At 37.4% G+C, this 25,808-nt stretch overlaps 1 protein-coding gene across 1 annotated transcript; it reads right to left on the reverse strand.

Annotated features, from left to right (window-relative positions):
* On the reverse strand, nt 1-24,839 carry SLC25A40 (solute carrier family 25 member 40). Its single transcript, XM_058181998.1, has 10 exons — nt 24,743-24,839; nt 24,467-24,526; nt 23,779-23,885; nt 21,457-21,524; nt 11,889-12,010; nt 7,710-7,883; nt 5,261-5,370; nt 2,246-2,327; nt 1,194-1,274; nt 1-119 (listed from the first exon to the last, which is right to left on the reverse strand). The coding sequence occupies exons 1-10, from the start codon at nt 24,837-24,839 to the stop codon at nt 1-3; spliced, it is 1,020 nt and encodes a 339-aa protein (XP_058037981.1).
* Nucleotides 24,840-25,808: the final 969 nt, after the last annotated feature.

Consider the following 25,808-nt stretch of genomic DNA (forward strand, 5'->3'; position numbering starts at 1 on the left):
TTAATAGTTCTTCATATCTTTGTCTTTATTTAATCTACGAAAGAAAGTTTTCCCATATTCATATGTGCTGATCATTATGGCACAAGCAGGAGCAATTTTTGTCAGTCTTGGAATAATACCTGTGAGAAAGAAAAATTATAGGTATTGAAAAATGAGGTATCACAAAAAACTAGATATTGAAAAAAAAAACTTTCAAAACAATATACTCTGTCTATAAAACCACTGCCTGCTTTTTTACATTTCCAAAGAAATATTTAAGTTGGATCTGTATGATAACTTAATGCAACATACAAGCTAACAATGTGGTTACTCACACCTGTAATAAAACACACTTGAGAATAAATTATGTATAATTGGGATGTTAGTCAAATTACTGTTTGATTTTATTTATTTATATTTATTTGTATCCTGCATTAATTATTTTTACAAATAGCACACTTTTCTCCTATTTTTCCCACAACAACACTGTTATACAGATTGGGAAAGAGAGCCCAAAGTCACCCAGCTGGCTTTCATAACTTTGGTGAAACTTGAACTCATGGTCTTCTATTTTAAGTCTGATACCTTAACCACTAGATCAACACAAACACAAATGTACACATTAATGGCAACTCTAAAAAACCCCTGGTATTAGCAATCTTTATGACATTCATTCGTTTTGAGCCATTAACTACAAGAAAATATTTTGTGTAAGTATCTAATGGTAGCACATAAAAAAATACTTAGTAATTTGATTAAGAAATTAATCAGATTCTATGAGAATTTTAAAGGAATTTAATTTCCTTGGTCAATACCAAATTAGTTTACACGTTTTGGAATATAAGCTATTTTTTGTTAAATAGTCACCTTTGATTCCACCTCAAGCTGATATAGACTTTTAAACATATGGCTATATTAATGTGTCAAAATTGTTTTATTCTACTTTTTAATATACTTAATGTATCAATTTCTTATATGGCCCTTTTAGCAATCTTCCATCAAAGATGGTAATAAATATTTCCAAACTAATTGAGTTTATCCCTAAGATTTTATTTATTTTGGAGTTTTATTTTTCAAAATTGGCAAAAGAGTTTATAGGGAAATCTGCAGTGTAGTAAAGCTTTCTTAGATTATGCAGTAAAAACTTCAATATTGCTATATGTGCAATATCTAGAAATAAAATATTTTACAGTCAACAGCAAACAAAAATTTACCAGTAAATAATCCAGTAAATCCATTTTCAATCACAATTCTCTTCATTACTTCCCATATTGATCTAGTTTTCTTCTGTGGAGCTGAGTAAAAGAAAACACATCTCATTTTTCTACACTTTTTTAGTATAATTTAATGTCAATTTTGTTTTACCCACTGTATGATAATAACATTAATCTTGAGAGACTATTTTCAGATGGGATACAGTAAGAATCTGTTCTGAACATTTCTTGTCTTTTAACTATTAGGAAGTTTTTAACAAAAGTAAGATTTAAAATAACTCCACTTATAATGACACACAAAAAAGCTGTAATACAAAAGCATCTTACTGCCATATTTTTGCTCCATAAGACATACTCCCCCCCAAAAAAAGTGTGTGGAAACGGTGCCGGTCTTTTGGTGAATAGCAGCCGGGCTGTGGCAGCGGGGTCCTTTTACAGTGCTGAACCCTGCCTCTTCTGTCTTTGTATTGCCCGCCTCTTCTATCACTTTTCCGCAGTGTAGGAGTCAATAGGCATAGCTGGCACATGAGAGGACACCTATCTGTGGTCCTCTCAGGCTCCACCTGATATTTTTTTGTCTTGTTTTCCTCCTCTAAACCTAGGTGTGTCTTAATGTCTGGTGCATCTTAAGGAATGAAAAATACAGTATATTCCTTATAATCAGAATGCATATTCCTTTTAGTTGGAAGGCATTATACTAACTTTTAGAAGTACATTTCACACAGTAGTATTTGTAATAAAATCATTGTGTTTTTAGTTCTATGTTATAAACAAGAAAAAGTCCTTTGCTAATATGGCATCAGGTTTTTAAGAATGTGTCCAAAATATATAATGTAATTTAATATTTTCTGAATATTATTTTCCTCCTTATAGAGGTAACACTGTCTGCACTATTATGCAGATTCCAAGTACTCTAGGATTGAACATATTCAATTCTTGATATTATAAACACATCAATAATAAAAGCCATAAGCCCCAAATAGGATTTTGTGTATACTAAAATAGGAAGACATTACAGAACTAGAATACTTCTGAATCTTTAAAAAACTTACATTGTGTACTATCAAGTTCCCAAAGCTCAGTCTGTCGATGTGTTTTTATTACATCAAATGGTAAAGTTAATGTAGCTGCAATCTACAAGGAAAAATACTTTTAAATGTTAAATGGCCAAAATGCAAATAGTGTAACTTTCAATACTGTAATTTAAATGTTTATCAGAATTAACATTATATTATTAAAATATGCATTTCTATTTTTAAAAATTTATTAAGTATAAATGAAGAAAATAATGATACAAACTACAAAAAAAAAATAAACAGAAGAAAAAAGGGGGATATAAAAATGAAAAAGGGAAGAAGAAAGAAAAAATATGTACAGTCATATGAAAAAGAAACTACACCCTTTTTTAATTCTATGGTTTTACGTATCAGAACATAGTAAAAATCATCTGGTCCTTTGCAGGTCTTAAAAATAGGTAAATACAACTTCAGATAAACAACAACACATGACATATTACACCACGTCATCATTTATTTTACAAAAAGAACCCCAGAATGGAGAAGTGTGAAAAACTACACCTTATGATTCAATAGTTTGTAGAACCAGCTTTATCAGCAATAAATTGAAGTAATTATTTTCTGCATAACCTATCAGTCTCTCACATCGTTGTGCAGGAATTATGATTCACTGTTCTTTACAAAACTGTTTCAGTTCTGTAGGCATTTGTTTATCCACAGCTCTCAAGGTCCCACCACAGTATTTCAATTGGATTGAGGTCTGGAATTTTGACTAGGCTATTGATTCCCCCCCCCCCCCCGGTCATTCTATTGTAGATTTGCCAGTGTACTTGGGATCATTGTCCTGTTGCATGACCCAATGTTGGCGTAACTTAGGTGTCAGACAGATGGCCTCAGATTTGATTCTAGAATACTTTGGTATACAGAGGAGTTTATGGTTGGTTCAAGGACTGAAAGGTGTCCAGGGTCCTGCAAAACAAGTCCAAATCATTACTCCTCCACCACTATGTTTGAAAGTTGGTATGCAATGTTTGTGCTGATACGCTGGGTTTGCTTTTCACCAAACGTGGCACTATGTGTTATGGCTAAACATCACTACTTTGGTCTCATCTGTCCAAATACACTGTTCCAGAAGTCTTGTGATTTATTCAGATATAACTTTGCAAACATAAGCAGTGCTGCCATATTCTTTTTTAGAGAGAAGAAGCATTCTCTCGGCAACCCTTCCAAATAAACCATACTTGTTCAGCCTTTTTCTAATTGTACTGGAATAAACTTTTAACATTTAATATACTAACTGGACAGACAATTGAAATCAAATACCAAATATTGATTCTATTCTAAAGCAGGAACTTATTCCTACTGAGAAAATCTAGCTGGAGTAAAACATGAAAATTTTAGCAAGTTGTAACTGTTCATTAAAACAAAAAAGTTACTACTCGTATTGTAGTAGTTTCAAGAACACTTTATAAAAAACAATATACATAAGCAACATTTTTGTAATCAATCTCTGCTTTGTGCATATATTTACAAAGAATAGTGATGGGGTTCTTATAATGTAATAACCCATTCAATAGCTAGTTATTTTTACAACATTTCATTAAATTAAACATTGATTAAAGACAGCTGGGCAGATGTTCTTTTTGTCAGTGTGATCAGTTTAGCTAATCAAGAATGCATTACACATATAGTAGTTTAACTTCACAAAATATTTAATAAATCTACCATTAAATCTTGATAAATAAGATGGCAAAATGTGAACTTGACAATGCTACTATTAGTTGGATGTCAAACATACTGAATAATCATACCAAAAGTGTACATGTCAATCTTGAAAATATCTTTGCTTAGTTTTAGACCTTTCACTTTCAACAGATGATTTAAAAAGTATTATGATGAGAAATATAGTCAACATAAAGATGCTGTGTTTTCCACATATAAAAATTCTGGAAGGATCAAAAGTCTTCCTAGTATGGGATGGGAAAGATGGTATTGGGCAGCAGTACATGGAAAAGTATCTGTGTTTTAGTGGGGGACAAGTTCAACATGATTCAACTATGAATTACAGGCTGCAAAAAGCAATCAAAAACAAAGTAAATGCACTCCTACTCTACATCAACAGAAGTACAATATTAAAATTCAGCGAAGCCATTCTTCATTTATATTTAGTATTGATCAGGTGACACCTAGAATACTGGACAACACACTTAAGGAAGAACATTTATAATCTAAAAGACAATCAGGATGGTAAAGACTTTTGAAGAATTTTTTTTCCAAAATGACTGAAAGCACTAAGTACTGTACATTTAGCCTAGGAAAGAAAAGCCTGACACGATAACTGACTTCCTAAGAAAAAAATTCCTAAAAATTAAACTTTTTAATTGCATTCCATTGATTCTCTTATCCTATCCATGCATATAGTATTCTGGTTATAATTATGTGCCATCAAATCAGTATTGACTCTTGGTGATCAAACAGTCTTCCTCCAACATGAGCTGTTCCTAACCTGGTCCTTTAGACTTCTAGTAGTATATCCATTGTGTTTGTAATAAGAGCCTGTCCATCTTGCTGAGGCTTGTCATCTGTTTTTTTTCTTCCACCTTTTCCAGTATTAAGTCTTAGCATTTGTCCAAAACATAATTTGTGCCTGGTGGTTTGCATCTTAAGTGAAGTTTAATCTATATTTTATGGAGTGATCTATTTTATGTTTTCTTTGTTTTCTTGGCTATCCATATTTTCAGAAGTTTTCTCCAGCACCAAAGCTCAAAAGTGTAAATCTCCAACTTCTGCTTCCCTTGGTTGAGCATCTGGTTTATCATCTAGTTGCATCCCCAAAGCAGATGAGTTCCTTCTTACTGATCACTATTTCAAAGAAGTAAATATTTTTAAACTTCACCTAATTTTATTACACGTATTTTTTAATTTATTTTGTTCAATCAACATCATTAATTTCAAATAAGACTAAAATGACCAAATATTTCACAAATTTATGAGTGCTTAATATGCTTATGTTTTCTTACATGAACTATTAGCAACAGAAATTTGGCTTACAGAACCAGCTGCTGCTCCTGATGAGAAGATGATAAAAAATGTTGGCTCATGCAAACTTGATTTTTTGCATAAGTTCATCTTGAAATATTCATAATTGTACCAGTAGAGTGCTATGGGATCAAACAGTGAAACATTAAAAAGCTTGAAATTGCAATTGATTGATTTCTTATGTGCTAATTTTAGAAATCTGAAGTGCAACAGAAATTTTTAAATGCTTGCATGACGCCTACCCTGGCAGCAGTCATCCCTAACCTGGCTGCACTCACAAAGGCCCTGGCAACCTCAGCAGCAGCCAGAGGAAAAAGATGATGAAGGGCAGCTGGAGTGATATAATAGTGGCAAAGGTGGTGATGGTGGGAGAGATACAGTAGGTGGTGATGGGCAGTTGAAGTGCAATTTGCAATGTAAATGTGGGCAGGCTGTCAAGTATGTGAATTTTGACCATGTGACTGCAGGGATGTTGCAATATCCATAACTTCAATAATCAGGCATAAGTACTATTCATTCAATGCCATCATACCTTCAAATGGTTACTGAACAAATGGTTATACCCGTACCATATAAGATTAGCTCTGAACAAATAATTAAATTATTACATGTTCACAAAGAAAAATATGTTGTATCTTGACATACATTATAATAAATAATTATATAATTATTATATAAATAATAAATAAATAAATAAATAAATACATTATCTATCTATCTATCTATCTATCTATCTATCTATCTATCTATCTATCTATCTATCACTATCTATCTATCTATCATCATCTTTCATCTAATAACAAAGCTATAATCAGTTGCCTATTTGAGCATGCACTGTGGTGGCATAGCGGTTAGAATGCAGTATTGCAGCCTAACTGTATTCCACAGCCAAGAGTTTGATCCTGACCGACTCAAGGCTGACTTAGCTGTCCATCCTGTTATGATCCAGATTGTCAAAGAAAGGCAGGCCTGTGGGGAGTCCTTTACTGCTCTAAGTAAATATTCCAACAAATGGCCCTCCAACGACAGGTAAGGCTCCACCCATGCTACCCTAAAGGCAGCCACCCTCAGTCCCCTAAACAATAGCCTATATATAAAACAAAGAAAGTCCACAGAGTAAGATCATGATCACAGAGCAAGGTCCAGGATCCCAAATCCAGTCTACCCAGTTAAGCAAATCCATGAGGCAAAGTCAAGACAAAAGGCAGTCCTCAAAGCAAAGACAAAGCAAAAGGCAAAAGGCAGACCTCAAGGCTAGCAAGGCAAAAGGCATGAGTCAAAGTCAGGGGAATGTACGCCAAAACAAACAATTGTTCCTGGCAAAGACTAACTTCCTACAACTTCTCTTTAAGTCAATCCACTCAGGTGTTCCTTGTGAGGAGGAATGGCACAGTCTTTCTCTGAGCTTGCCTATGCTCTGCTCTCTGTGCTCTTGGATTGAGTGGGAGCTTCACTACTTGTCAGAAGCTGATCCTCCCCTGTATCTGTAAGGGCAGGCAGCTCTCCATCCAGTTGACCACTTCCCCTAATGCCGGAGGGGTCTGGGACAACATAGTCCTCAGCCCCTGGACTTTCCAAAAATTCCAAGGGAGATGTGCCATCACCATCAGAAGGCCTTGGTTTCGACTCCTCCTCTTCCAAACTGGGTTCTGATGGGGCCATGACCCATCCTTCCAAGGTTGATAAAGTGAGTACCCAGATTGCTAGAGGCAATATGCTGACTGTGTAACTGCTTAGAGAGGGCTATAAAGCACTGCAAAGCAGTATATCAGTCTAAGTGCTATTGCTATTGCTGACTTACCTGTTTGGGAATGAAGTTTCTATGAAGCATGAACATCGATACAAATAAGGTTCAGATACTGTGCTAACACATAAAACTATTTATTTAATTTTAATTTTGGCTGAATATGATGCGTGAATGTAACCAACTATGATCTATGTAATAAAGCATATTGAGAAAACCACACTTAAGATGATGTGTGAATCCAATTACAAACAGTAGCATAAAAAAAGTTTTTTCATCTGAGCATTATTTTAATTCCAGATAATTGCAAATAATAATAGAAATATTAGCATCTATCAATGTCCAATACTCTTCCTTTGTCAACTACTGAAAAGCTTAACTTTTCTTTGTTTTAATAATAGCTAGGATAGCTATGGTTCCACTGAATTCTGTCAAAAACTAAAGGGCAAGATGATTTGGTTAATATCTGAAGAAAAAAATACTGGTATAAAGCCAAAATCACCATCTAAAACATTATAAAAACAGAGTTGTATTCTATTAACTGAGGAAAGTAAATTTGAAAGATGTATCATGTAGCTATGATATGCACATATTTTATACTTGTAAAACACAACTGTATTTTTAAAACTTGTATCTTGTGAACCCTAAAATCCTCAGTAGAAGAGAGCTTGAAGAAGCCGTACATATAAAAATATGTATTTCTGAATGAAGTCATACCTGAGAATGGCACATCTCTAAGTATAGTGGGACCGCATCCTTTCCAGAGTGAAATCCAGCCATTTTGGGTCACACCTGTACTGATGCGAGCAAGCAGCTGTGTGTAAGTCAATCGTCCAGACTGTATTCTTGTTCTAATCATTTCAATTGGACTTATTATAGTAGCAGAACATACTAAATTTGAGACAGAAAGAAACACAGTGCTCAAAATTTACAAACATTTTTCTGCAAGACATTTGCTTTGGTATATATGCCCATATCTATTATTTTTATGCATTAAGCATTTCACTATATAATATATTATTGATTCAACAGTATAATTCATTCCAGAATTGTTATGAGTCAGGTATCATATACATTTAATAAATTATTAATTCAAGTTTCATGTAAAAAACTCAAGATTCCAACCTTATTATTGTTCAGATTGATTCTAAATTAAGTGAGTGCTTCATTAACCCAGATTTATTGTGATGAGAATGAAATGCTCTAAATGTAAATTTTCATGGTCCTCTCTTTTCCTCATACGTGGAATTAATAAGTTTTCAATTTTGTTTTTAATAACCAATTTTTTTTACAAATACTATTTGACAAACAATTTAATACTATGGATAGATTGAAACACACTAATTTTACAAACCAAATTCTCAAGATGTTCTGCATCCCAATCGCTAATATCAGAAAGGAAGTAACAATCTGAAGAACCTCTAAAAGATGCATGGTCCCAAACCTGACTCTTTAACATTGGTTTCAGGCAGTAAGAATGGTTCACCTTTTCTTTTCTGATATTCAGAAGCAAAGCACAAAACTTACAAACTACAGGTAGCCCTTTTTTCTTACTGACCACTCATTCAGTGATCATTCAAAATTGTGACTATGCTAAACGAGTATGACTGGTTCTCAAAGTTCCAGACATTGCGGCATCCCCATGGTGCAGGTACTTTGAAACTGGGTCACTACACGATGCAGGTACTTTGAAACTGGGTCACATTCAGAATGGTTATAGCATCTTGCAGTCATGCGATTGTCATTTGCCACATTCCTTGCTGGCTTCCCACAAGCAAAGTCAATATGAAAGTTGTCAAGGAAGGTTGCAAGTCATGCTGGTAAGATTCTGGTCTTCCTGCATGCAAATCCTGCCATGTGATCCAATCTCTGACTTTCCTGCATATGTGCCCCATGTGCCATCTAGCCCCGGCCTTCTTGAACACATACTGTAGCAGTCCTCCCCCAGACTTCTCCAACACATGCATTACCTGTGCTGACCTTCCCAAGTCCTCCCCCAACTCACATGCAGTCTGCACTGTTCCTCCTAGGGCTCCCCATCCTGCTGCGGTATTTTCATGCCCCTTAGCTGGAACATTTGCCATTTCCTGCTTAACAAGCTACATGTCTTAGACTTACATTGGCAACTGGGACTGCCGAAATATTGCTACTAAGAAACATCTGCATCACTTTGGAATGGCAATCCTATTCCAACTGCAGTTGTAACCCAAGGAATCCTTTAATAAATTAATTCTATCAGCAGATAAAATTAAAGGGCTGGCTCCTTATCTTGAAAACTTCATGAATTGAGCCTGACTAGCTAACTACTATATTTAAGATTTCAATTAGTAAGAGGTCATAGTCAAAGGAACAGTGTCGAATAGGGTTTTGTGTTTTCTAAGTCTCTTTATTTTTAATTTTATAGATTATTCTTTATTACTCTTACAATTTGTCCTCATTTCACTTTGCATAATGGGCTGCACCTGATACCTTACGTATCAGGTTTATAGCCCCAAAGTCAGTGCATGGCTATGAGGCTTCTCTTTCTCTCCTTGATTACTAAGCTTCAGATCACTGCATCTCCTTTGTAGAGCTACCATAGCAGAATTTTAGGAAGATGAAAATAAAGATTCTTCCTTCCACAGGGATCCTTAACAAATCTGTTCATTCATCCATTTGCCTATAGGCTCCAACATGAATCACATATAGCCCTGAGAGCCATTTTATACCACACACAAGTCAGGTATAATTGTATATAACCTACTGGAATTATTATTAACATTGCTCTAGACAGCACAACCAACAATTATCTGTAACTGATTGTTAAGGAAAACTTAAAATATCACATTTTCATAAAAATATCACTTTTGGCCGCTTACACTCCACCATGTATTGCAGGATCCAGACATATAAGATTCTATTGGCACTGGGCTTGCCTCCAACCTTCACTGAAGCCCATAGGCCAGTTCTTCAGGAATGCTTCAATTGAGCTGTAGAATACACATTGCACTTCTGGGAAGCCCTTGTCCTCCTGTTGGAAGTGCTACTTTCCAAAATGCAAGTTGCAGAATATGAATTGCACCTCCAGGAAGTCCTTATCCCTCAACTTCCTCTATTGGATGAAGTCTGGAGTGTTGTGACCTAGGCCCAAGTAGGTAGTAGGAAACTCAGTCAGTGTAAAAACAAACTTTATTAGAACAGCTGAGAATTACTTCATTCTCAGCATAGTCCAACTAAATTAAAGCAAATTCCTCCCAACACAACTCCTCAGTCCTATCACCAACCTTGGTCCAATTAGGCAAACTGCCAAAGGCCTTTCTTGGCAAAAGTTCAGAAGACACCGATACGAAACAAATGCAACAGGAAAAAACTATCAACGTTGTTTTCTGGCAAAGAGTCCAAATGCCGTTGCTGGTCTTTTAAGCCTTATCTCTTGGCCCTACTCCCGAGTCATCCTCTTTGCTTGAGCTGCTCTTGCCTTCTGGCAGCTCTTCTCAAGCGTGCATTAAGAACAGGCTCCTCCTGTTCCTCTGCCTCATTACCGTCAGGCTCTGGAGGGTCTGGAGTCCACACATCACTCCTTAATGGCCCTGGCCCCACCTCTGTCTCCGACGCAGAGCCCTCATCAGGCCTTCCCCAGCCTCCAGGACTGGTCAATGCTCTTCCAAAGCCTCATCGCTGTCTGACTCCGTTGCCAGCTCCGCAGGCTGCTGGCCGATCACAACATGGAGAACCAGCCTTCAGTCTCCAGTGAGAGATGGAGGCAAGCTCAGGGCCAACAGAACCTACATGCCTGGATCCTTGAGGGAGGTGTAAAGCAGTGGAATATAAGGGGGCCAAAGGAACAGAAATGGGGGGGGGGAGAATTGAAGGAGAGACAGTTATGCAAGAAAGAAGCAGGAGATTCCTGGCCTTACAAACAAAATTTCAACTAACACTAAACAGCATGGTTATGTGATCTTTTCCTTAACGACTATTGTAGTGATGGAATGACTGATGGAAAGACTGTTTTAGTGATAGCAATTCCAGTCCAAATTAGGATTGTAGCCTTAGGACTACAAATAAATTAAAATCCTTACTTCAAGTAAGGTTTATGACAGCTATTGTGGGAAACTGGAATGCATCTTTCAGAGACTTTCTTCCAATTATATATGAAACGTGCTTTAAACAAGAAAATACCTGAACAAGTAAATACAATTCATAACTTGTATATTACAATGACAACTGTATAATTTGGCTGTACAATGGAAACTGGCCTTTAAGAAACTGCTATTCACATCCTGTTGCCCTGCTAGTTAATAATTCTCTAGGCCGGGAGTCTCCAACCACCACACCACAGACTGGGACTGATCCACAGCTCATGAGAAAACAGGCCGTGCAAGCGATCAAAGTCCCATCTATCCATATGCAGGATCCAGGCAGTGCACGAAATCACGCCCTGTTCTGTGATAAAACCATCCTCCGTGGAACTGGTCCCTTGTGCCCAAAAGCTTGGAGGCTGTTGCTTTAGGTCTTGAAATATTTGCATATATGCAAATATATTTTGCATATATGCTATATTCAGCTCTTACATCAACATATTTACCATGCTCACCATTAAGATTTAAGTTTAATCAGTGTTCTTAGACAAGGTAAAGAAGGAGGAATTCAGAATAGAAGTAAAAACTATTCGTGCTAAAGGTATCTCCTAACTCTGAGTCATAGTTAAGAGACCATAAAATATTACACATGTATTAGGCAATATCCTTAGTTTAAGGAATGTACACTTCTTGACCATAGAAAAGAGAAATAATTAATTACACTCATTTATTTCACATAATGAATATTTGCTATGTTACATCATCATACTAGTTAATTTTTAATATAATATTTGCTACAGTAAACAGTTAACTGTAAACTACAGATTAGTAAACTCACATCTGGCTATGGCACCTGCAATAAGTGGAATGTAGACATTATCTCCTAATTTATAAACGAGGGCATCACGTAGTTGATCATAGCAGGTAAAATAAATTACTGTAGTTGGAACTGAAACTGCTCTAAAATTGAAATATAAGCATTTAATCAGCTTCTTAATCATTTCAGTTTTACTCAAATAATTGTCAAATTTCTAGCTAAAATATAAGCATTTTAGAGTTGGTCTTTGGCCATAATTCACAGAACAAGACACATGTTACACTGCATGTCAAGATGCTAACACACATATAGATCATGGGCCCTTTAGGGATACTTCCTGTGCTGAGTAAAATATTTAGACATGCCATTTTCTCTTTAACAACTTATATAAACATGTTAGAGAGCATGTTTCCCAGTGGTGGGTTGCTCCTGGTTCTGTCCGGTTCTATAGAACCGGTAGTAAACTGATGGGAGGCTCCACCCACCCGCCCCGACATCATCAAGGGGCAGAAGCGCACGCGCGCTCTCCCGTTGTGAACCGGTAGTAAAGGTAAGTCGAACCCATCCTGATGTTTCCCTCTATTAAGTTATTCAAGTAAACACTTTAAAGCAAAGAAGTCTAAAGGCCAACAGTTTTGGTTTGTTTTTCAGTTTGTGCCCCACAATACAGTATGAAGAACAAATAATGGTACAATTATTACCAATAAATAAGCAAAACACAGGAATGGCTGTATGTTTTATTACCCAGTATAGGAGAATCATGTACATTAACGAAAGAGATTAACATATACATAATGAAAAAGTAATAAAGTGCTTTTGAAAGTAGCCAGAAAGCATATCCCACATAACTTGCAATGGGAAGAAGGCCACCAGCAAAGGCTGCTCCTGCTATCAGCTAGCAGAAGAGTCTCTCCTGCAGGGCAAGGAGGACAATGATGCCTAAATGTGTGTGAAAACCACCCATTTTTTTATCATGGCAACTTGGAGGTGGGGAATTTTGCTGGAGCAAAAGCAGGGTTGGACTGGATGGGCTCTGTGGCTGCAGTTCCCTCCTCCACATTATCAGATAGGCATTTTGCATTTCTCCTGACTGAGAACTAATGGTAGAGAATAATGATCCGTGTGAAATGCTTTAATCCATAGTTACTATGACTCAGGAGGGACTTGAATGAAAAGATTTATTGGAATAGGACTAGTCATCAAGTTGGAAAGTTTATGTTGTGGTTGTGATTTTGCTCACCTTTCTCATAGTTAAGAGCTGGGGTGGGGGATTGGGATTGTGAAATCTAGCCCTAACCAATCTGGTGGGGTCTAGAACTTTTTGCATCTGCCACATACTCCCAATCCCTTCACTCCCACTCTTCAGCCACCTGCTGGGAGGCATGGCTGCTTGTCCTTTGGGGCAAATCACTGAAGTACAATGATCCCTCTCTGAAATACTCATAACGGGTGGGGGAACATAGATGGAGGGCTGGGGATTGGGATTGTGAAATCTAGCCCTAACCAATCTGGTGGGATCTAGAACTTTTTGCATCTGCCACATACTCCCAATCCCTTCACTCCCACTCTTCAGCCACCTGCTGGGAGGCATGGCTGCTTGTCCTTTGGGGCAAATCACTGAAGTACAATGATCCCTCTCTGAAATACTCATAACGGGTGGGGGAACATAGATGGAGGGCTGGGGATCCATAGGCATTGGAGAAATGCCAGCAGAGGTTCAGCTGAGTCTAAAGGCTCGCTGTCAATTGGCTGTGGCTGGAGGGCAGGGGTGAAGGGGGTCCAAGTATGTGGTAGAGATGAAAAGTGATCTGGTGAGAGAAGACTGAATGATGGTATATTATGGTTAGTAGAAAAGAGATTAACATATACATAATGAAAAAGTAATAAAGTGCTTTTGAAAGTAGCCAGAAAGCATATCCCACATAACTTGCAATGGGAAGAAGGCCACCAGCGAAGGCTGCTCCTGCTATCAGCTAGCAGAAGAGTCTCTCCTGCAGGGCAAGGAGGACAATGATGCCTAAATGTGTGTGAAAACCACCCATTTTTTTATCGTGGCAACTTGGAGGTGGGGAATTTTGCTGGAGCAAAAGCAGGATTGGACTGGATGGGCTCTGTGGCTGCAGTTCCCTCCTCCACATTATCAGATAGGCATTTTGCATTTCTCTGACTGAGAACTAATGGTAGAGAATAATGATCCGTGTGAAATGCTTTAATCCATAGTTACTATGACTCAGGAGGACTTGAATGAAAAGATTTATTGGAATAGGACTAGTCATCAAGTTGGAAAGTTTATGTTGTGGTTGTGATTTTGCTCACCTTTCTCATAGTTAAGAGGCTGGGGATCCATAGGCATTGGAGAAATGCCAGCAGAGCTAGCAGCAGAGTCAGACAAGGAGAAGGGGAAGGGGGAGTCTGGGCCAGCTTCAGAGCCTTTGGAAAGCTCTGATGGGGAAGCAGAAGCAGATGAAGATGCAGAGATGGATCTTTCCGTCCCAGGTGGAGAAGCAGCTGTCTTTGGGGCCTGAGTTGAATGAGGCAGAGGAACAGATGGGGCCCATCCCAGATGCACGTATGCATAGAAAGGAGAGAACAGGAGAGGAGAGCAATGGAAGGCAATAAGCTGGATCTCAGGGAAAAGAAATCATAGACACTAGCCAGCCCTTCCCTGGCTGGGAAATAAATAGTAGGGGTTTGGGAGTGGCCTGTTGTCACAGACAACTATTTGTTTTTCAGTGTACATCAATCAAATTGGATTTCTTTTCCAGAACCAGGTTTGTTGGGTCTAATTGCTCTCTGTTTGAGGTGCCAACTGAGTCTCCCTGCTGGGAACCAACAGATAGTGCATTTGACTCAGTTGGTGTGAACAGGGACTGTTTCTGCTTGGCTTAATCATTGAAGGACTTTTTATTTTGAGTTCTCATGTGAACAGAGACTGTTCGTGCCATTTTATAAAGAGAAAAGACTTTCATTGTGAGTAATTATTTATGATTTTGCCTATCCAACGTGAATAAAGACTGTTCCTGCCCATTTTTTTAAAAAAAAGGTTGTGTTTTACTCGTAAGTAATTTCTCATTGTTTGCAAAGGCTGGATGAGAACATTTCTAAGTTCCATAAGTGGCACTGACTCTAGGATAGGGGAGATGTAGTGGCCATCTGAGATACTTCAGAGGCATTCAGAATACTGCTCCTCAGACTGCTGGGTGCAAGATCCTATTTATTGAATTGGGCACTAAGAGAGATCATTTGGGGCTTTTGTAATTGTACTAGCTGTTTGCTGATTAGCAGCCTCCCTGCCTAACCATGTTGGCAGTGGAGTTCCTCAGGCTAATGTCTTCCCAGGGCATGGGAGTCTGAGATAGTTTGAGAGTTCATGGCTATCATGATTGTCCTAGGCTGGTCCCAGGTCATTCAGAGCATGATGCATAAGAACAGTCATGATTTGGTAGCAGTGTGTTCTGAAATTGAGGGAAATACTCATTTCTTTCCTGTCATGGTCACTCCCTAGTGAGCCTCCAATTCTCTGTGTCAACCCTCTCTGCAGAGAAACTGGTTCTATTAATTGTACTCCAGTTTAGGATAGCATAGTGGAGGCTATGAAGCTAAGTCTTGCAAGGTTATCTTGAGGTAATTTGATTTCATTGCATCTATTTATTTTGTCACAACATCATATAAAAAGATTATATAGTATATAAACATATATATGAGTAAATATTAGGAGGTATAAGCATATATATATATATATATATATATATATATATATATATATATATATATATATATATATATATATATAGGTCTTTGGTTGTTCAGGTTTTCTCCCGTGTAAAATTGGAAGTGTCTTGGCGACGTTATATCAAGTCTCATTCATCTTCAGGCTTCAGCTTGCTTCTGGGAGCAATGTGTGATCGCAGCTGTTTCTTCCTTTAACTGCTAGTGGGGTTTGAACTGATTGGGTGGGAGCTTGGCTGTGCTCTGATTGGATGGGGTTTTCTGTGCTCTGATTGGATGGGGTGTGTCCTGTGTTGGTGGGGCTTGGTTGTGCTCAGTCTAGTCTGTGCTGCAGGGGATTTGAGCTGGTGAGCTGCATAGCTGTTGTTTGGCTTTGTCGTGCTACATCTTCATAGTGGGTGTCAGTCTGCTGCATGAATGGATTGGAGGGGTTTGAAATGGCTAATGTTGCAGCTGCGGTCTGGCTTCTGGTCCTTGGTCGTGCTTCATGATCAGTGTGGGTTTGGGTCTGCTTTCTGGGTGGATGTGCGATGGTGACATCCTGTGGACCTTGTGAGTGTGGGTCTGGTGTCATTCCTCGTGTTAGGGACTCGTTTGTCAGTAAGGGCGGGTTTCCAAATGGCTGGTAGGCGGGAGGTGTCATCTCGTTTGTTCATGCTGTGTGGGCGGGGGGCTATCTCAATGGCTTCTCTGATTATTCTGTTGTTAAAGTGTTCAGTTTTGGCGATAGTTCTGGTCTTTTTAAAGTCAATATCATGTCCTGTGACTTTAAAGTGTTGGACCAGGGAAGAAGTTGGTTCCTCTTTTTTGAATGAGTTCTTGTGTTCTTCAATGCGTGCACTTATTCTTCTGTTGGTTTGTCCAATGTATGTGGTGGGGCAGGCGGTGCATGGGATTTCATATACTCCTTGATTTTCTAACTCAATTTTGTCTTTGGGGTTTCTTAGGATGGTGGATATTTTTCATATATATATATATGAAGAAGAAAAGAAAAACAATAGGACAGGAATGGTAGGCACGTTTGTGCGCTTATGCACGCCCCTTATGGTCCTCTTAGGAATCGGGTGAGGTCAATAGTAGAAAGTTTTTGGTTAAAGCTTTTAGGATTATGGGAAGAGACCACAGAGTCAGGTAAAGTATTCCAAGCACTGATGATTCTGTTACAGAAGTCATATTTTCTGCAATCTAGATTAAAGCGGTTAACATTAAGTTTAAATCTGTTGGTTGCTCTTGTATTATTGCAATTAAAGCTGAAGTAGTCTTTAACAGGAAGGACATTACAATAAATGATTCTATGAGTTAAACTTAGGTCTTGTCGAAGGTGACGGAGTTCCAAGTTTTCTAAGCCTAGGATTTCAAGTCTAGTGGGATAAGGTATTTTGTTGTTTTTAGAGGAATGGAGAACTCTTCTTGTAAAATATTTCTGGATACGTTCAATTGTATTGATGTCAGAGATGTGGTGAAGTTCCAAACAGGCGAGCTGTATTCTAGAATTGGCCTAGCAAATGTTTTATATGTTCTGGTTAGTAGTGTAGTGTTTTTGGAAAAGAAGCTACGCAAGATTAGGTTTACAACTCTTAGAGCCTTTTTTGCTATGTAGTTACAGTGGGCTTTGGCACTTAGATCATTTGACATGAAAAGTCCAAGGTCTTTAACGTTCCACTTCTAAGGAAGCATTCCTGAGTTCTTGCATATGCTAGTTTGGCAATGTCTGGGTGATATCAAAGAGGGATTAGTGATAGTGGCTAATAATTCTTTGAGGGAGAAAGTTGTTCTGCCATTTCTCAAGGAGGCAATGGTGCACCCTTCCCCCAAGAGGCTACCACTTGACATTAGTAATCTGGACAGCTTTTGTCCCGTCTCCAACTGTAGCAGGAGGTAGATTGTAAATATATATTTACAGTATTTTTTTAGTTTTTTATACACACTGCAGTCACTTGTTGAGACTGGTAGACACAGAAATCAAATGAATATTTTTTTTCCTTTAAGCTATCTCCTATTTTGCTTATTTTAGAATTGATTAGATTTCCTGTGGCAGAAGAACTGCTGTTTTCCAAGAGTTATCAGGCTGGTTCATGCTGGTCAAAGCAGAAATATTTGGGGGGAGGGTTTTTGGAAGAGCAAAGGAATTATTTTTTACAATCTTTACCTCCCTTTCCTATCATAACTTTCTTCATTTTTCTGTCTTATGTCAAGGATTTTAAGACTGACCCATTTGAACTCTTCCTCAACATAACTGCTTTTAACTTTCAACTGTTAAAAGAAAACAAAAACATTTCTAACACTATTTTGATTTTTTGGAAATGCAGGCCAAGTATTCTTTCTACTATTTTTTCTGGGATAGGAGAATAGGATATAATAGGATTTATATAGTAACATATAAAAAATTGCTCCAATTAATATAGCTCAAGACACATACATAATTTGATTAATTAGAATACACATTCCTATGTTTACTTAACTTTGTACCTTAAGGCAACTGTTGGCAGTAATAGAAAAAACATTAATAAAATTACTTTTCAATTGTTTTGTTACTAATTTTGCTGTCAATCTTAAACAGCATTTATAGTTTCATAATTCATTTTAACTATTTTTATTCAGGTTTGATTTTAATGTGAGAGATTAACCAAAGGAAGAAAAAATAAAAAACGTATAACTTACAGTGAGGGTGGCAATCCACTCCACAATGCTTTCACGCCCTCTCTTTGAACAATTTTTGCAAAAGCATCCTAAAAGAAGGAAAAATAGTGATATGATGGGTTGTAGATTTCTTGAACTATCTACCAAACACTATGTATTTAATAGTTTAAATTTTTTTAAAAAAAACAAACTGGCATACTATGGGTGTATGGAATCTGTGTCTGTGCACTCCGAAACTCACACACCCATACCCAAACAAACACACTTAATTTTGTGTCATTTGAAAATAGCCCAGGGCATTCTAGGACCCACAGGCAATGTCTAGCCCTTTGGTTGTCCCTATCTGGCCCATGGGGGCAGGGCCCAGAGCAACAATACCCTATAGTTTGGCCCTCCACAACAGTCCCTGTTTGAGAGGCTGATCACCCTCACCAGGCTTGCTAATTTAAGTAGGACCTGCATGTTCTTCTATGAACATCTCTTTCAGTGTTGATCAAAAAAATTGTAATTTGAAGTATGAAGAATTTATCTATAAACATATATATGAGTAAATATTAGAGGTATAAGCATATATATATATATATATATATATATATATATATATATATATATATATATATATATATATATATATAGGTCTTTGGTTGTTCGGGTTTTCTCCGTGTAAAATTGGAAGTGTCTTGGTGACGTTTCATCAAGTCTCATTCGTCATCTTCAGGCTTCAGCTTCGTGCTTCTGGGAGCAATGTGTGATCGCAGCTGTTTCTTCCTTTTAACTGCTAGTGGGGTTTGAACTGATTGGGTGGGAGCTTGGCTGTGCTCTGATTGGATGGGGTTTTCTGTGCTCTGATTGGCTGGGGTGTGTCCTGTGTTGGTGGGGGCTTGGTTGTGCTCAGTCTAGTCTGTGCTGCAGGGGATTTGAGCTGGTGAGCTGCATAGCTGTTGTTTGGCTTTGTGGTCGTGCTACATCTTCATAGTGGGTGTCAGTCTGCTGCATGAATGGATTGGAGGGGTTTGAAATGGCTAATGTTGCAGCTGCGGTCTGGCTTCTGGTCCTTGGTCGTGCTTCATGATCAGTGTGGGTTTGGGTCTGCTTTCTGGGTGGATGTGGTGGTGACATCCTGTGTGGACCTTGTGAGTGTGGGTCTGGTGTCATTCCTCGTGTTAGGGACTCGTTTGTCAATAAGGCGGTTTCCAAATGGCTGGTAGGCGGAGGTGTCATCTCGTTTGTTCATGCTGTGTGGGCGTATCTCAATGGCTTCTCTGATTATTCTGTTGTTAAAGTGTTCAGTTTTGGCGATAGTTCTGGTCTTTTAAAGTCAATATCATGTCCTGTGACTTTAAAGTGTTGGACCAGGGAAGAAGTTGGTTCCTCTTTTGAATGAGTTCTTGTGTTCTTCAATGCGTGCACTTATTCTTCTGTTGGTTTGTCCAATGTATGTGGTGGGGCAGGTGCATGGGATTTCATATACTCCTTGATTTTCTAACTCAATTTTGTCTTTGGGGTTTCTTAGGATGGTGGATATTTTTCATATATATATATGAAGAAGAAAAGAAAACAATAGGACAGGAATGGTAGGCACGTTTGTGCGCTTATGCACGCCTTATGGTCCTCTTAGGAATGGGGTGAGGTCAATAGTAGAAAGTTTTTGGTTAAAGCTTTTAGGATTATGGGAAGAGACCACAGAGTCAGGTAAAGTATTCCAAGCACTGATGATTCTGTTACAGAAGTCATATTTTCTGCAATCTAGATTAAAGCGGTTAACATTAAGTTTAAATCTGTTGGTTGCTCTTGTATTATTGCAATTAAAGCTGAAGTAGTCTTTAACAGGAAGGACATTACAATAAATGATTCTATGAGTTAAACTTAGGTCTTGTCGAAGGTGACGGAGTTCCAAGTTTTCTAAGCCTAGGATTTCAAGTCTAGTGGGATAAGGTATTTTGTTGTTTTTAGAGGAATGGAGAACTCTTCTTGTAAAATATTTCTGGATACGTTCAATTGTATTGATGTCAGAGATGTGGTGAAGTTCCAAACAGGCGAGCTGTATTCTAGAATTGGCCTAGCAAATGTTTTATATGTTCTGGTTAGTAGTGTAGTGTTTTTGGAAAAGAAGCTACGCAAGATTAGGTTTACAACTCTTAGAGCCTTTTTTGCTATGTAGTTACAGTGGGCTTTGGCACTTAGATCATTTGACATGAAAAGTCCAAGGTCTTTAACGTTCCACTTCTAAGGAAGCATTCCTGAGTTCTTGCATATGCTAGTTTGGCAATGTCTGGGTGATATCAAAGAGGATTAGTGATAGTGGCTAATAATTCTTTGAGGGAGAAAGTTGTTCTGCCATTTCTCAAGGAGGCAATGGTGCACCCTTCCCCCAAGAGGCTACCACTTGACATTAGTAATCTGGACAGCTTTTGTCCCGTCTCCAACTGTAGCAGGAGGTAGATTGTAAATATATATTTACAGTATTTTTTTAGTTTTTTATACACACTGCAGTCACTTGTTGAGACTGGTAGACACAGAAATCAAATGAATATTTTTTTTCCTTTAAGCTATCTCCTATTTTGCTTATTTTAGAATTGATTAGATTTCCTGTGGCAGAAGAACTGCTGTTTTCCAAGAGTTATCAGGCTGGTTCATGCTGGTCAAAGCAGAAATATTTGGGGGGAGGGTTTTTGGAAGAGCAAAGGAATTATTTTTTACAATCTTTACCTCCCTTTCCTATCATAACTTTCTTCATTTTTCTGTCTTATGTCAAGGATTTTAAGACTGACCCATTTGAACTCTTCCTCAACATAACTGCTTTTAACTTTCAACTGTTAAAAGAAAACAAAAACATTTCTAACACTATTTTGATTTTTTGGAAATGCAGGCCAAGTATTCTTTCTACTATTTTTTCTGGGATAGGAGAATAGGATATAATAGGATTTATATAGTAACATATAAAAATTGCTCCAATTAATATAGCTCAAGACACATACATAATTTGATTAATTAGAATACACATTCCTATGTTTACTTAACTTTGTACCTTAAGGCAACTGTTGGCAGTAATAGAAAAAACATTAATAAAATTACTTTTCAATTGTTTTGTTACTAATTTTGCTGTCAATCTTAAACAGCATTGATAGTTTCATAATTCATTTTAACTATTTTTATTCAGGTTTGATTTTAATGTGAGAGATTAACCAAAGGAAGAAAAAATAAAAAACGTATAACTTACAGTGAGGGTGGCAATCCACTCCACAATGCTTTCACGCCCTCTCTTTGAACAATTTTTGCAAAAGCATCCTAAAAGAAGGAAAAATAGTGATATGATGGGTTGTAGATTTCTTGAACTATCTACCAAACACTATGTATTTAATAGTTTAAATTTTTAAAAAACAAACAAACTGGCATACTATGGGTGTATGGAATCTGTGTCTGTGCACTCCGAAACTCACACACCCATACCCAAACAAACACACTTAATTTTGTGTCATTTGAAAATAGCCCAGGGCATTCTAGGACCCACAGGCAATGTCTAGCCCTTTGGTTGTCCCTATCTGGCTCATGGGGGCAGGGCCCAGAGCAGCAATACCCTATAGTTTGGCCCTCCACAACAGTCCCTGTTTGAGAGGCTGATCACCCTCACCAGGCTTGCTAATTTAAGTAGGACCTGCATGTTCTTCTATGAACATCTCTTTCAGTGTTGATCAAAAAAATTGTAATTTGAAGTATGAAGAATTTATCTATAAACATATTACACCTAGAAAAATGTTACTTTATATAAAATATATATTCATATCTACCGTATTTTTCAGACTATAAGACACACTTTTTTGTTTCCCAAAAGGAGATGAAAATGTCTGTGCGTCTTTTAGACCAAATATTGCTGAAGTACCGCCCACCCACTGGCCATTTTTTGCCTCCACACCCCCATTTTCAGGGCTTTTTTGGACCCATTTTCGGGGGGGGGGGAGGTTAGCCCATTTTCAAGGTTTTTTTCAGCCCATTTTTTAAGGCTTTTTTTAGCCTGTTTTCCCCATTTTCCCATTTTCCCCAGAAAAATTGGCCTGAAAAAAGCCTCAAAAATGGGCTGAAAAAAGCTTCAAAAATGGGCAAAAACAGCCTTGAAAATAGGCAGAAAAAAGCCTTGAAAATGGGCTGGAAAAAGGCCCAAAAATGGGGTGCACGGAAGCCAAAAACTTTTTATTGTTGATTTCCTCTTCTAAATTTAGGTGTATCTTATAGTCAGGTGCGTCTTATAGTCCAAAAATATGGTATGTATTGATCTTTAAAGTAAAAATAATCAAACTTCATTCCTTCTTAAATCAAGAAACATTCCTATCAAATCATGCAAAATTGAACTAAGAAGATGTAATAAACCAGCACCCCTAATCTTTTGGTCATGAGGGACCAGTTCCATGAAGTGGGTTTTTCCACAGACCAGAGGGGGCATGGTTTTGTCTGCTGCCTGCGTCCTGCAAATGGGGCTTTGCTTGTTTGCACGACCCGGTTTCTGGCATGCTACAGACCAGTGCCAGTCCATGGACCGGGGATTGGAGACCCCAGCAATAAACCACGAGTTAAATGTTTTCCACCAAGATCAGAAACTTTTATCTGAATGGAATTATGAATTTCAAGGCACAAAAAGTACATCAATAATCTATGATATTAAGAACACTTTGTAACTATATTTACATTTGTGTGCCCATGCAGTTTCCTTGCACATTTCTAAAGTGGATTGCCACTGCCTTTTTTCATAAGGCTGAGACAAAGTGATTGCCTGCAAGGACACCCAGCTACTTCCTTGCCTAAGGTATGATTATAACATACCAAGAAACCATAAACGACCTGAATCAATCATGCTGAATGATTAAACTACTACTTAGATTTGGGTTTGCACAACATGATAGGCTTCAATGTTATTGACTAGACTGTCATATGAACATATCTCAGGTATCATGTATACATAGCCTACTGCTTACAATAAATTAACAGGTATTAATTAATAAATCATATTTGCTATTTTCTTACTTTCTATTAATCTTCTCATTCACAATTGTTGGACAATGCTGTACGAAGAATCTTATAAAATGTGAATGCAATGGGCAAATTTAATTTTAAATTATCATAATGCAATGAAATGTGTGTCTCCTGAGCTTAAAATACTATTAAACTACCATATTTTTCAGAGTATAAAACGCTCTGGAGTATAAGACACACCTTATTTTGGGGGGAAGAAAATAAGAAAAAAAATCTGCTTGAGAAGCTTTCCATTTGAGAGGCTGTATTTGCAGCCTCCAAAAGCTCCATTTTCAAAAGGCCTTCTCTTTGCAAAGGCAGCCTCTCAAACGGACCTTTTGGAGGCAATTTGAAAGGCTTTCTGTTTGGGAGGCTGCATTTGTAGCCTCCAAAAGCGTGGGGGCTGGCGGGTGAGGAAGGCTACATTCAGTGTATAAGATGCACCCAAATTTTCACCCTCTTTTAGGGGGGAGAAAGTACGTCTTAAACTCCAAAAAATACGGTATCTAATTAAATTTCAAATTTTATTTTTTCTTACCAACATGCCAGTAAAACGGGAAGATGTCTTATTCCAGGGTTTGCCAGTTCCATTTTCATAAAGATAAATGTGATCGGTCAAACCATCAGAATCCAAAAAAGACTTTCCTGATAAAGAAGTAAACAAGAAATCTTTTCTCCTAAGTGTTGCAAAGGGGTTTATGAAATGCAACATAAACTGGAGGACTATATACTTATCTATATATAAAGTTCGTACAATATTCTTACAATGTTGTACCTTGATGAACGTATCTTTTCTTTTATGTACACTGAGAGCATATGCACTAAGACAAATTCCTTGTGTGTCCAATCACACTTGGCCAATAAAATTCTATTCTATTCTATTCTATTCTATTCTATTCTATTCTATTCTATTCTATTCTATTCATATTACATGAGAGTGTCATAGGCAAATATAATGGTGTAATCATAATCTCATGTATTCATTTTATATAATTAAAAAAGATGACTTAGCAATTTCTAAAGAAAACATATCAAATGATATCTTTATGTCACAAACCAGCATCAAATAAAATGTATGTTCATCTTATAAATAATCAGCAAGTGCAAATAACATTTTTAACATGGACATAAAGAGTAATCTCAATTTCATAAACGTGAACCTTTGAGAAGAAATTATCAAATTTTATCTCCCATCAACATTGCAACTACATAAAAGATGGGTTTACCTTTCAGGGATGGATTGCTTTGGACCTGTAGTCGAACTTTGACAACATCTAGAGGTGTCACTAAGACAATCAAACAACCAACATGTTAAAATGCTTTTTTATGTCCATAAATAGATTGTTAATTGATTAAAAACAGAATTAGCTAAGTAACTTTAATAAGTGAAGAAAAACCTAAGCTCCACTTTCTAGACAACAGTTGAATTTCACCTGAGCATTCTGACGATACTATAAAAGCAGACTTAGGGAAGTTTAAATGGTTCTAATATTTGATCTTACCCAAAACGGATGTTAGAATAGCACCACAACAGGAAGAGACAATTTGCTGAAAAGTTGTGATTCTATAGGATCCATTTCCTTTGTCTTCACAACCCATTTTTCTTAAAGGGGGGGGGGGAACCTGTTAAAAAATAATTAAACCTTATGGCTTTGATCTGTCACAGGAAAAACATTCCAGAATCCAGTTAGAATTTGCTTCAATTTCTAAAGCATTTTTTTTTAAAAAAACCAACCTTTTTTTTTCTTTAAATCACAGATACTCTCAACAATCTATGGATTATTTGAGATACTGCTGACCCCGTAAAAAATAGAAATTGCCATGAACAAGAACAAAGGATGCTTTATATATTATTTCTGTTAATTGGATTGGCTCAAACCGGCACACACAGAGTCCAAAGTGTACAATCCTTAACAATGCTGGTTTCAAAGTAGTCAAGTTAGTCCTCGTTTATCATGACATCTTTTGGATGACCTGAAGTGACTGCCTAGATCACTCAGCCTTATCAATTACAGCAGTTCTGTAGACTGCTGGACCTCTTTTCAGAGGAAAAGAGGGCACAATAAAAAAATTTCCAAGCGAAGGAATATTTGAAATCAGAGTTTGGTTGTTTTCTTGCAGACCATTCAATACACAAATTAGGGTAATAGCACCATCAGTGCTTGTAAGGAGTGGAATTTACTCTGTTTATATTCTAGTGACTTGCCCTGTCAGTGTTGGTGGGAGAGGTCTTGGAGATTCTTTGGTTGAGCTGTTTGTCCTTGATTGGGACATTGTTCACTTCTTAATCCTTGGTTTTATGTTAATCTTGGAGTTAATCTATGCTCATTTGGGTGTTGATTGCTGGTGGGAAGGTATTTTGTTTCAACCTTGAGCTACAACAATTCTCTTTTATTAGTATCTTCTGAGATGGTCCCTCTTCAAGTGTGGTATCAGTTGCTATGTCCCTTATCTTGCATGGAATTAACATACCAAAAGCTAATGCCAATTGAGGATTATCTCTCCCCCCACTCCCCGCTGTTAAAAAGGCATCATGCCCTCATAACATCTGGGACTTCTACCGTGGCC

Source organism: Ahaetulla prasina, chromosome 4, assembly GCF_028640845.1.
Source record: "Ahaetulla prasina isolate Xishuangbanna chromosome 4, ASM2864084v1, whole genome shotgun sequence".
Classification (NCBI taxonomy): Eukaryota; Metazoa; Chordata; class Lepidosauria; order Squamata; family Colubridae; genus Ahaetulla; species Ahaetulla prasina.